This window comes from Scatophagus argus, chromosome 9, assembly GCF_020382885.2.
Source record: "Scatophagus argus isolate fScaArg1 chromosome 9, fScaArg1.pri, whole genome shotgun sequence".
NCBI lineage: Eukaryota > Metazoa > Chordata > Actinopteri > Scatophagidae > Scatophagus > Scatophagus argus.
The window spans coordinates 5,006,450-5,018,488 of record NC_058501.1 but is presented as its reverse complement, the minus strand read 5'-3'; the positions used below and the strand labels follow the sequence as shown (position 1 = coordinate 5,018,488).

General features: G+C 39.7%; 1 protein-coding gene across 6 annotated transcripts in view; it reads left to right on the top strand.

Annotated features, from left to right (window-relative positions):
* ubr5 (ubiquitin protein ligase E3 component n-recognin 5) overlaps nt 1–12,039 on the top strand; it is a 33,833-nt gene that overhangs the window by 735 nt on the left and 21,059 nt on the right. For 4 of the 6 annotated variants that reach the window (XM_046398964.1, XM_046398963.1, XM_046398962.1 and 1 more), the window contains exons 2-15: nt 3,977–4,021; nt 4,148–4,229; nt 4,870–4,946; nt 6,907–7,026; nt 7,682–7,961; nt 8,168–8,327; nt 8,627–8,776; nt 9,606–9,817; nt 9,960–10,076; nt 10,255–10,365; nt 10,456–10,610; nt 11,059–11,176; nt 11,388–11,572; nt 11,759–11,868. In XM_046398964.1, coding sequence (XP_046254920.1) covers nt 3,977–4,021; nt 4,148–4,229; nt 4,870–4,946; nt 6,907–7,026; nt 7,682–7,961; nt 8,168–8,327; nt 8,627–8,776; nt 9,606–9,817; nt 9,960–10,076; nt 10,255–10,365; nt 10,456–10,610; nt 11,059–11,176; nt 11,388–11,572; nt 11,759–11,868 — 1,922 coding nt within the window. The remainder of the gene's footprint in view (nt 1–3,976; nt 4,022–4,147; nt 4,230–4,869; nt 4,947–6,906; nt 7,027–7,681; nt 7,962–8,167; nt 8,328–8,626; nt 8,777–9,605; nt 9,818–9,959; nt 10,077–10,254; nt 10,366–10,455; nt 10,611–11,058; nt 11,177–11,387; nt 11,573–11,758; nt 11,869–12,039) is intronic. The other 2 variants (XM_046398961.1, XM_046398965.1) reach the window with 2 other exon arrangements.

The following is a 12,039-nucleotide window of genomic DNA, read 5'->3' as shown; positions in this document are numbered from 1 at the left end:
TGATTATCATGATCAATGAAGTAGCTAACGTCAGCTAACTGATAGCTAGCAGCTAACACTAGCACTTTAATTGGATGCCACGCTTTTAACAAAGCCAAATATTTGTGTTTCGTTGTCTTTTGTGTCGGGGTATTTTTGAAAGCTTAGTGGCGTAGTTTGCTTGCTAACATTGGCACAAATAATCATCTAATTTGCCTGTTTTTAGCATTGCGCACTGAGATAAATATCTAAATTATACAGTGAAGCATAGTTAGCATCATTGCATACCCATTAATCTTGTTATCTACTTTAATAAAGAGACAAGTCAAGGCTTCCAAATTGTGTGTGAACTGGATTTTTTCGTTTACCTAGTGGTACAACTTTTTTTTTTCCACTGTTATCCAAATATGAAGTGGCCACAGCTTGTACGCACAGTTAATTTAATTGCATACAGTGTTAGTTAGTAGTGACATACTGCTGGCATGCATGACACTGCTTAAATGGCCTTCCTTTCAGAAATTTAGAAACTGAAGAAATCATTAGTCAGAACTAGTTTTGAAAAGGTCCAGGACATTGTGTGCAACCTGTATTTTGGCAGAACATGTGATTTATGATAAACCTATTTTTATCATCCATTGAGATTGAACTGATTAATGAGCCGTCCTATTTAAAGACAAAGAGGCTGAGAAATGTTTTTAGAATGACCTTGAGATTAAGAGCTGAGCTGGATATAGATTGTTTGAACTCCTTTTTCAGGTTAGTGTACATTGATGTCTGGGAGACCAGCTTTGATCTCACTGACAGGAAAACTTAAAGTTTATTCTGCTGGTTATGAATCTTTTTGAAAACTCACTCAGACATCTTGGTGTTGTGGACCATTGGTTACTTAAAGAGGCCATGGCAGTTTCATCCCCAGGCATGCATGCCATTGCATGCTACAGTCACCATGTGCTGCTGGGAGGCCCCCTCCTCTGTCTTCCCCATGAAGGAACTTGCAGTTGTCAAAGCAGATAAGTGCTTCTGTCTGAAATAAAAAGGCTTGGTCCAGCTTAGCTCATCAGAAGCACTTGCCTTGCATGAACATCCGGTCAGATTTCCACAACCAAATGCCAGTGATTTGTTTGACCGAACTGAGGTCTACCTAGGCACATTAGTTAGCATAGTTCATATAGCATTCCCCTGTTGTGAGATGGGTTTTTAATATGTTTTAGCTGTCTTTATTGACACTGTTTTAAATCGCTCATTGAGGCAAGCAGACCGTCTGTGCTGGAATGGTGCCATTTGTTTGCCTAGTAGGTTAGTGAATGACTGACCTGGATGCTTTGTGAGTCATTTTCTTTTACCTTCCTGTAGTATTTGGACTGATGCATGGACTTATTTTATGCTCCTGTACTGTGAGAAAATATCTGCTTTCATCATTTTGTGTCGCTCAGTTACACTTCCTGTCTGAGGATGAACTTTCTGTATTCAGATATGAATGTGATTGCCTTCCAAACCAAAATGCCAATTGGCATTTGTTGAAGTCATTTATTTTGAATTTGAGTTAGGTCACTCATCACAACATGTCGCTCAGTATGTCTGTGTGTAATGACCATGTGTGGGAGAAGCAGTTTGCAGAACTATATAAATTCAAGATGACAGCCTAGGCCATAGATGTGGAAGCAGGTGACAGTTGATGTATGTTTCTTGACAAGACACAAGACAAATATCAGGATACAATGCATCTCAGACCACATGTGGTTAAGCGTGGTTGTATAACTACAGTCCCACGAAACAGTCAGGTGTAAACAGCTTATATGATGTGGTAAGCCAACAGTTTGTCGGAAAGGAGATCTTTATTGGATGTATGGAAGTTTTTTCTTCAGGAAGTAAATGCATAATTACCTTCTTCATTGCTTGCTCCCCATACTTCTGATGAATTGCAGCAGCCATGTAATTAATTTAGGCTGACTGCTTTTAAAAATAAGGGAGCAGACTGTGTTAAACATTCACAGAATGGATAGTTTTTCATTGCAATTAGTCGTTACTAATTCAGACATTATTAGATTGGAGTGGCAGGCTTGACACTCAATTTTCATAAAAGTAGTTAGATGTGAGGAGATATTTTTGATGGCAGGAGTTAAATGTCGTTCATTGTCTGCATTGACGTTGTTGAGATTTTATTAGGATGACCATTAACAGATGCAGAACATCAGCTACTCTTCCTGGGGTCCACACATAAAAACATGAGAACAAATAGGACACTTACAGACAAATTAACCCTGTTGGCTTACTGGCAGATGGAATACTTCCTTGGTACAGATGGGCTTGATCCAATCTGGGTTTATTCATCAGTATAAAAATTAATATTTTGGAAAAACAAATAAAAAATAAGCAGTTGGTTAACTGATGAAATTGCAAGGAGTAACATCAAATAAACAGCACGTGAGAAACACCCAATGATGAAGCATAATATTCTGTTATTCTGAATTTTTTGCGTGACTCTGAACTGCTTGTTATTCACTTATGATTTCTGTATTATTTGTGGTTCAGTGCAACAACTTGATTCTTAATGTTTTTAAAATGTGCTACTATTCTTGCGACTTGCGTCTCTGAAGCCGAGTTCAGACCGTTTGAGGAACAGCTGTGCCTAAACATTAAAAATGACTACCGGTACTTACATAAAATTTGATTGTACTGCAAAATCACAACTGCACTGCTAACTCGATGACTCCGCTCACATTCATTGCTCGCTCTCTCTCAATCACACACCTCTTATATTTTTGCTGTTTCATCAACACTAAAAACGCAATTGTAGCAATCACCATGTTCATATTTTAAGAGGTTACAAATTATATTCAGCTACCAAAAAAATCGACAAACCCCAAACGAACTGGAAAGTTGGCAGTTCCGTTGGAAGTGGAGTCGTTGCTGTGGAGAATATACATGTTCAAGTCTAGTTGCATTGGTGTTACCTGGCCGGTTCTCAGGACATTGCAGACCTGTGCAAGTAGTTTCAAGTTTCAGCTCATCTCCTTGTGAATCTTTGGTCTCAACTGGCCTGACTGTTATCATCTACCCAGTAATAGCTTCCAAGGCTCATGGGTACTGCCATTTTTGGACCCATTTGAGAAACTAAACTTGTCCAGAAAATTAAAACTGTTACAAGCAATGATCGAAACAAAATACTTCTGTGCAGTTCACCCTGAGTTCCTCATATGCTTCTAAACATGCATCATCAGATTAGAGTGTCACCACTCACTCAGAGCCGTGACCTGTACTGTGATATTTTGTGTGTAGTCAGCGTTGGTTGACAGCTTACGACACAGATGTTAACACATTCAGCATCAACAGCAAGCACACAATCATCTGTCACAAGTAGTGATGCTCAATATTTATCTGACCGATAAGCTATCTGCCTGATGAATTGCTCTCACTGATTTAACAAGCGCAACATCGACGCTGTGATTCATTAGGTGTTGATACCTTTAAAGCAGATTGCAGACCAGCGTATAAACTGCAAAAACAAGAGCGGGAGAAGAGATGCCGCATGCTGTTGTCACACTCACGTTGTGCGTGACAACAGACAACACAGTTTTATTTATGTTTTTATCTTATTAGCTAAACATGTTCGACAAGGATTCAGAGAGGAGGGACAAAACCTTTTTTTGAATCGATTAATTATTTTTTTAATACCATTGTCATCTTGTCAACAAAGGCATCATTAATACCCAGTGTAGATTTGTTAATGCCAATGTTGGACAGATGCTATGTTCCACATTTGTATCATTTGTTTGTAATTGTTTGTAAAACAAAATGTATTTAAGTCATACATGTCCTGGGACATGAGTTAAAACCATTTGAAATGCATTTAAATTGTCTGTGTGAGGGACTGACCTGTAATCACTGGTTTATGTTTTAAAGTTCATTTACAGCACTGCGTTTTTTAATTGCTTACATTGACTTGCATCAGTTGGGTCTTAAATAGGTCTTACAGGCATTTTTATCTTCTTGTCAGGCTCCGTGAAGTCTCAGAGAAACTCAACAAATACAGCTATAACAGGTAAGGGTCTGTCAACATTGTACCTTTTGGTTGCCTTGCTTCATTTGGTTTTTTTTAAACAATATCTTATTTATTATCCTGTATATTGTATAATTTGTCTTTGTGCTTTTTTCTTTTCCACTGCAGTCATCCACACCTTAGTCTGCTGGAGCAGGCCACCCTAAAACAGTGTGTTGTCGGTCCAAACCATGCCGGATTTCTTCTTGAGGTAAGATATAAGATATTTTATATTGTAAGATATTACACCACTAGCACTGATCAAACACATGGATCTAAAGTTTATGTTTCTTATTTTCTGCTAGGGTTAGATTAGAAATTGTAGACACAGGCTGTATTTAATAGATACATGGGTGTCTTGTTTATATACAAGACACCACCCTATTTAGGATAATCCAGTTTGAATAGGACTTTAGACACACTGGACGCATGTAGTAATTTATCTCAATTTGTTTTTTTGAGCTTTGACAGAAACATCAAACTGGTTTTGGAGGTGGAATGTGTTCAGGATGAGTTTGGAATCAAGTATTGTTTTCCTTTGCACTGCAATTGTGCATTATCAGACATCAAGCAGAGTACTGTGTTTATCCTAAGGTCCAATCTGAGTCAGGGTTCAATGTTATAGTGTGACCTCTTAAATAAGTGAACAGTAATAATCTGCCTATAGATTCACTTGGGAAAGGCAAAAGGTTGCTGAGTATTTGCTTTTATGATATGGATAACAGTTTCAGTTGTTTGCTCTGAATTTGTTCATGTGTACTCAATATTACAGAACCATTCTGTAATACTAGTCTGTGTTTAGGAGTTTTCGTTTATCAACTGTGACTCTAAAACCTATGCATCTCTTTTAGGATGGACGTGTATGTAGAATCAGCTTTGCTGTCCAGCCTGATCGTCTGGAGCTCAGCAAACCGGATGGCAGTGATGGGTAAGAGACTCCTTTATGAAACACTTTTCCCAGAAAGTGTTTATGCTTTTGCATCAAGTTGGAAAGCAGATTGTTTGTAAAGATGTCTAGTACAAGACACAGTGAGCATGTTCAGGCATTTCTGATGGTGGTGGCTGAGTTTTGAATTTAGCTCTTGTGCCTTTTTTGGTTCAATATGAAGCATTTGCACATGGTCTTGCTACAAGAATGATACTGGCTCTTTGTTACAATGATCCGCATGGACTGAAGCATAACTATTCCCAAAAGGTTTTCCAGCAGGCTGCTGTTGGACTGGTGGATTCTTTAGTGTTGTTGTTGTTGTTAAGATTATCTGTGCAGTGACTCTCACTGTAAAGCTACTTTCAGGGAATTTTTCCACAAATTTACATATTACAGCATATTTGTTTTGCTATTGTAAACAATCCTTTTGCCTTTTATTCCAATTTTGACATCAAACAACCAACAGCAAGATGGTCTTAAGTTTGTGTACCATTCTGAAAGCTAGTTGCTTTTATGGATGTGCAAGTGTGTGCTTCTTAAAGGGACAGTTCACCTGTGAATCAAAAATACATTAATCTTTTCTTCTCTTCTACTTGCAATACAATATATCCATCTACATTGTTTTGTTGTGAGTTGCTGAGTTTTGGGAGATATCAGCTGTGTAGTCTGCCTTCTCTCCAGTATATTGGAACTAGATGGCAGATACTTTATTGATCCCAAGGGAAATTCGGTCCTTGTGTATTGTTTATGTGCTCCCATTCCGATTAGATGCATGTTTCCTTCTTGGCAGTGATACAGTGTAGTATAGTTTAAAGAAAATAGTTCCTAAATGGAACTGCTCTCAATCGGATCTGTGGATTATCTTGTTAGAACTGGATCATAATATCTGGAAAGAGACATTGTTGTTCAGTTTTTCAGAGGAATTTATTTTGCAACTCTGCAACTCACACTGTAACTATCTAGATGAATAGTTAGAAAAATAGAAAAATATGTATTTTTTATTTTGGAGCAAAATGTCCCTTTTAATAAAAACACTTTTTAAACTAGCCACTCTGTTTTTTGTTGGCTGTGAGTATGAATTTTTGGTGAATGCCTCACTGATAGTTATTGATATACTGCCAGCAGTGAATTCAGTTTTCAAGGCCTCTCAAGCCACTAAAAATGCATGTAAATCAGGCTGTAAAAGGCTTTCTGAAGAACTAATGTTTTGTTCCCTGCCACAGACTAGCAAAGGAAGATGAGATGGTTTCAAATTTTAATAGCTTTTCAGTCAGCAGCATTGTGGGCTGCTGGTAAACCCACGGAAATGAGTATGGCAGGTTGTATTTGGCAAGTTGGTGAGCTTTTGTGATTTTTAATCATAACAAGGATTACATGGATTGTGTCGGTTTGTTGACTGAATCCCTGTTTCTGTATTCCATTGCCCTTTGTTATAGTATGGTACTAAGTGTGATTGTATTATTTTGCTGGAATGTGTTTTAATTCAATGTCACAGTAGCATTGCATGAAACATTGGCAAAATTGTCAAAACATAGTTCCCTTGCCACAGCAGAACACCATTTATACCAAGTGTCTACTTAAAACACATCACTTAAGAATATTGCATTAATTTGCTGTTGGTTAAACTTAGACATTATTCAATTTTAAGTCCTCTTGAAATAGGAGAAAGCAGTTGCAGCCCCAAAACCCCAAGAACTTTTGAAAAAAGGAAAGTCTTGAAAGAGGAACGAGTTGCAGCCAATTCTGATTCCCAAGGGTGTTGCCATGCTAGTCTCCAAAATACCCCCTCTCATTTTATAGTATAGTATTTAAATTAAAATTAATCCTGAACCAGGGGGTATAATTTAGGAAATACCTGGGGTAAATTTAGTTTCTGTTAACCCAGGTAATCGAAGCAGTCTTTTGGTCCTGTGTGGGACTACTGTAGGTTTGTAACTGATCTCCCATCTTTTGTTTCCAGTTCAAAGTTGAGCAGTGGTTCAGGGACAGGAAGGAGCTCCAGGCCAGGCAGGACTAGTGATCCGCCCTGGTTCCTGTCTGGCTCTGACACACTTGGCAGACTGGCAGGCAACACCCTTGGGTAAGTTCTGGCAGGGTTGACAGAGACAAACAGTCCTGTGAAAGCTCAGTGTTCAGAGCACAGCACTGATGCTGCAGCAGGTTAGGGGTGTATTCCCCACAGGGTTCTTCATTCTGAAGAGAAACATTTAGGATGCTGTAAAATGCAGTGGATAAATGTGTTTACTAAATGGCATACATCAAACGGCATTGCCATATTCATCCACTCCGCTAAATTTACAGTACGTAGTTATTTTCTTAGTGCTTCTGTTATTGGCGACTACTGGAGAATCGACTCCCTTGTCAAAATATAGTTGTTCTGGGTGCTGGTAATGAAGTTGTGCAGAACTGAATTAGCTTCATTATAGGCCTCTAAAATTGCACCCTGATAATTTGATGTTGAATTGAATCAAAATGATAGTTCCAATAACCAAAATGTTTATGTAATACATTTGTTATACTATATCAAAGCTTTTTCTCTTGCAATACCTGATTAAATTAGGTAATTTTCACCAGTTAATTTCTTCCCTCCTGTAAATGCTGTTGATGCAAGCTGCCCTCTGTTGGCTGTCACAACGGTTGAAGTCCTTCCTACCCAGATGTTTGTGTGTTTTGAATATGCTCTAGTTGGATGGTATTTCAGGTATTTTACCATGGCCTTGCACTGTATGTAACAGGAGTCGCTGGAGCTCTGGCGTAAATGGAGGCAGTGGAGGAGGTGGAAGTGGAGGAGGAGCAGGGGGAGGTGGAGCTGGAGGTGGCAGCAGTGGAGGAGGTGGGAGTGGAGGTGGAGGTGGAAGCGGAGGCACCTCGGGCAGGTCGTCGACAGCAGCTCGCGACTCCCGTCGACAGACCAGGGTGATCCGTACAGGGAGGGATCGTGGATCAGGCCTTCTAGGTAGCCAGCCTCAGCCAGTCATACCAGCTTCCGTTATCCCAGAAGAGCTAATTACTCAGGTATGAAAAAAAAATGTCAGCATGTCTCCATCTTTTCTTTGTTAAACTGTTTTGTAGTATTTTTTCATCATTTTCTTTACTTAAACAGATGTACAGTTGATTATTAATATACAGTCAATGTTGGTGTACATTTATTTGCTAATCTGCAGTCACAAGTGAGTATCAATAAAATCTCTTTCTACTTTGTCCTTGACTTTTTCCCCCAGGCCCAGGTAGTCCTTCAGGGGAAATCCAGGAGTGTGATCATTAGGGAACTCCAGAGGACCAACCTGGATGTCAATCTCGCTGTCAACAACCTGCTGAGCCGGGATGATGAAGATGGAGATGATGGAGACGACACGGCCAGCGAATCTTACCTCCCTGGAGGTTTGTCAAAAATAACAAACAAAAATGAAAAACCGAAAATGGAAACAAAAAGGACAATGACTTGTACAAAGTGATGTTATTGTGTGGTTTTTCAAAAGGAGATCATTTTGCTAATTACTATTTAGTATTGACATTAAGGCTCTTTTCAAAGAGTGTTGTAGTAGTCAGACAGTTTAATTGTGAGCACTCTGATGGTCTTGGTAGTATTTAGCAAATTCATAAAAATAATAAGTGTGTTTTTTATTATTATATTTTTTTCGTCTTAAGTCGTCATCTGTTTGTGTCTTTGTCCGATGCAGAGGACCTGATGTCTCTGCTGGATGCAGACATTCACTCAGCTCATTCCAGCGTGATTATTGATGCTGATGCCATGTTCTCTGAAGACATCAGCTACTTTGGCTACCCTTCTTTTAGACGCTCCTCACTGTCTCGCCTGGGATCCTCCAGAGGTAACTCAACAACTCATCTTTTACTAGTAAAGTGAAGGCAGGGTGTTGGACAGGCTTTGGTGACAACACTGGTGATGGCTTTGTTTGTGGGTATGTAGCTCTCATTGCCTATTAACGATAAGATAACACAGAAGACAAGTTGGAAAAGCATGGCCTTTTTTTCCCCCCAGTATTTTTCTTGAGATGGATTGTACGAAGAAGCAGAGGACAGAGGTTACCTAATAAGAAGCTTTTTGACAAAAATGACAGTTATAGGGCTTTTGCAAATATAAACAAAATTGCTGTTAGAGGAGAAAATCATTTCCTCCTTGCTACATATACACTTAGTTTTATACAGTTAATGTACAATGATGTACAATGTACAATTTTTTGCTGGGGAAATTTTCTCTTCAATCTGCTTAGATTGATTGGTAATATGGGTGTTTGGTATTAGAGGCTATAAATGTTTGGTGTTGTATGCTGCATGGCTGTAGTACATACTGTCAGCTCTCTGAGAAAGGCCCGCTAGGCCCACCTGTCTTTGAGGCAGGGACCCTTTAAGGCATTGTTTTCTAAAATCTATCTAGCCCACTTTGAGCCCCTATGCATGCATTCTTTCTGTCTATCCACTTCCTCTTCAACCTCGCATTTTAACATAAGAGCGCCCAAACAACTCACCCACCAGTTTAATTTAGACTCCCACTCAGTCTTCAGTACTGAAATTTTGATTTGCATAACAGTGATTCTAAAGAATCTATCTTTCTCTCTCTATTCTTAACACTATGTTGACGGGTCTTTCCCAGAGAGTGGCTTACTTCTATCCCACTGGTGTGACCTTATTGCATACCAGTTCTCCTTCTTCCCTTAGAGCGTGACTCAGAGCTGTTGCGTGAGCGTGAGTCTGTATTGAGGTTGCGTGAGCGCCGGTGGCTGGATGGGGCCTCGTTCGACACAGAGCGAGGCTCCACCAGCCGTGAGGGTGAACCCAGCTTGGACAAGAAGAGCATCCCGGTCCAGAGCCCGGTCTCCTTGGGAGAAGAGCTCCAGTGGTGGCCTGATAAGGTAGGAAGAGCACAAACATTACTACTGATTTAATATGTTTTAAATCATGGCTTTGATAGCATGACTAGTAAATTCAGTTAATCTTAAGTTTAGACTTGTAGTTTTGCCTTACTTGACATTAACTGAAATCTCTATTTTCCAGGATGGTGTGAAATTTGTGAGCATCGGAGCCATGTTCTCAGAGCTGGTGGCTGTCAGCTCCAAAGGTGAACTTTATCAGTGGAAGTGGAGCGAATCTGAACCCTACAGGAATGCACAGGTTTGAGCTTTGTGAATGGGCTAATAATGATAATATATATATATTTTTTATTTGTTTTTATTACTGAAATGCGATATGCATCTGTCTGTCAATGTAGCATGTTCAATGGCTAGAAAACACTGGTGGTTTAATATGTGTTGGAGAGCACATATCACTAACCTTTGATATTTCCAATCAGAATCCTTCTATTCATCACCCTCGTGTATCCTTCCTGGGCCTGACCAATGAGAAGATCACCTTGTTGTCTGCCAACAGCATCAGAGCTACTGTTGCTACAGAGACCAACAAGGTAGATGATGGTTTCTCCTCTTGTCAGCATCATGACAGTAACATACATTGATATGATGATGTGTTCATTAAGTATGTATTTGTGTTATAGGTGGCAACCTGGGTGGATGACACACTGAGCTCAGTGGCCTCTAAGCTGGAGCACAGTGCTCAGGCTTTCCCTGAGCTGCAGGGGGAACGTATGGTGTCACTGCACTGCTGTGCCCTCTACACGTGTGCGCAGCTAGAGAATAACCTCTACTGGTGGTAAGAAAAGTGTTTTGCATTAAAATGATATAGAATAGAGTTAAATTTCTTTATTTTCAACAATAACCTTGGGTCCTGAATGTCACCAGAATAGGGTCCATCACAGTCGTATTCAAGACAATTTATTATTACTCATTTCTCTTCTACTGTGTTAAATGGTGGGGAAAGATACTGTTATTACATTTATAAAGTGCTATAACATGCTTTTATATTCTTTTTATGTTTAATACTCTTAAGATTGCTCAATTTAGCATGGCCTAACTTCAAAGATGAAATTACCATGATATGCAATGGTGACTTTTAGCAAGCAATGTGAATCCTCCTTGCTAACATTGAGCAAGGATTACAAAGTGATGTCTTTGTCAGTTCTAAGTGAGAATGATATATGTCAGGCAAAGGTGTAAACATTAGTGACGTTTGGCACATCACTGCTGGCATCTGTCTGCAGGGGTGTTGTGCCTTTTAGTCAACGGAAGAAGATGCTTGAAAAGGCCAGAGCCAAGAACAAAAAGCCAAAGTCCAGCGCTGGCATCTCATCGATACCCAATATCACCGTGGGAACACAGGTCAGACAGAATTTTGAATTTTCCTTGTTTTAAAGTTTGTCTGCTTGAGAAAATTTTATTGTCTTGTATGAAAGATGTGGACCTCTTCTGTTTTTCTTGTTGGTATTTCTTATAAGTTTGTCTTTAGATATTTTTTTCAATAGTCCTGTATGAGCTCAATATAAGACTTGCAGTTAGTGTAAATAAATGAATGTACTGGTTCCTTTCTTAGGTGTGCTTGAGGAATAACCCCCTCTACCATGCCGGTGCAGTGGCCTTTTCTGTCAGTGCTGGGATTCCCAAAGTAGGAGTCCTGTTGGAGTCTGTCTGGAACATGAACGACAGTTGCAGGTTCCAGCTGCGCTCACCAGAGAGCCTCAAGAACATGGAGAAGACCACTAAGACCCAGGAAATCAAGTCAGTTTCATTTTATGTTCAAAAAAGTTGTCCATTAGTAGAACAGAATAGTCTTTCATACTTTGCTGTATACGTTTAGTAGTATTATCAGAGACACAGACTTAAGATGTCAGGTTACAGAGTACAGCTCTGCGAGATATCATAAATCCAAAAATAAAATCACTGTCTTGGCGTTAACTCCCACAGAACGGAAAGCAAGCCAGAGCTGGTGAAGACAGAGATGGGTCCTCCTCCCTCCCCAGCGTCTACCTGCAGTGATACCTCCTCCATAGCAAGCAGTGCCTCCCTGCCCTACAGTATGTTGGCTTCTCTGTTGCTGTTTCTCCTCCTTAACCTCTAGCACTCTCAACAACACTCAAGTCTCTACTTTCCTCTCTATCTCCCAGGCACAGAACCAATTTCTTGCTCACTCTGTCCTTTCATTAGTCCTTTGACTTTGAAACAGATGGTGCACAGGCTTTTATCAG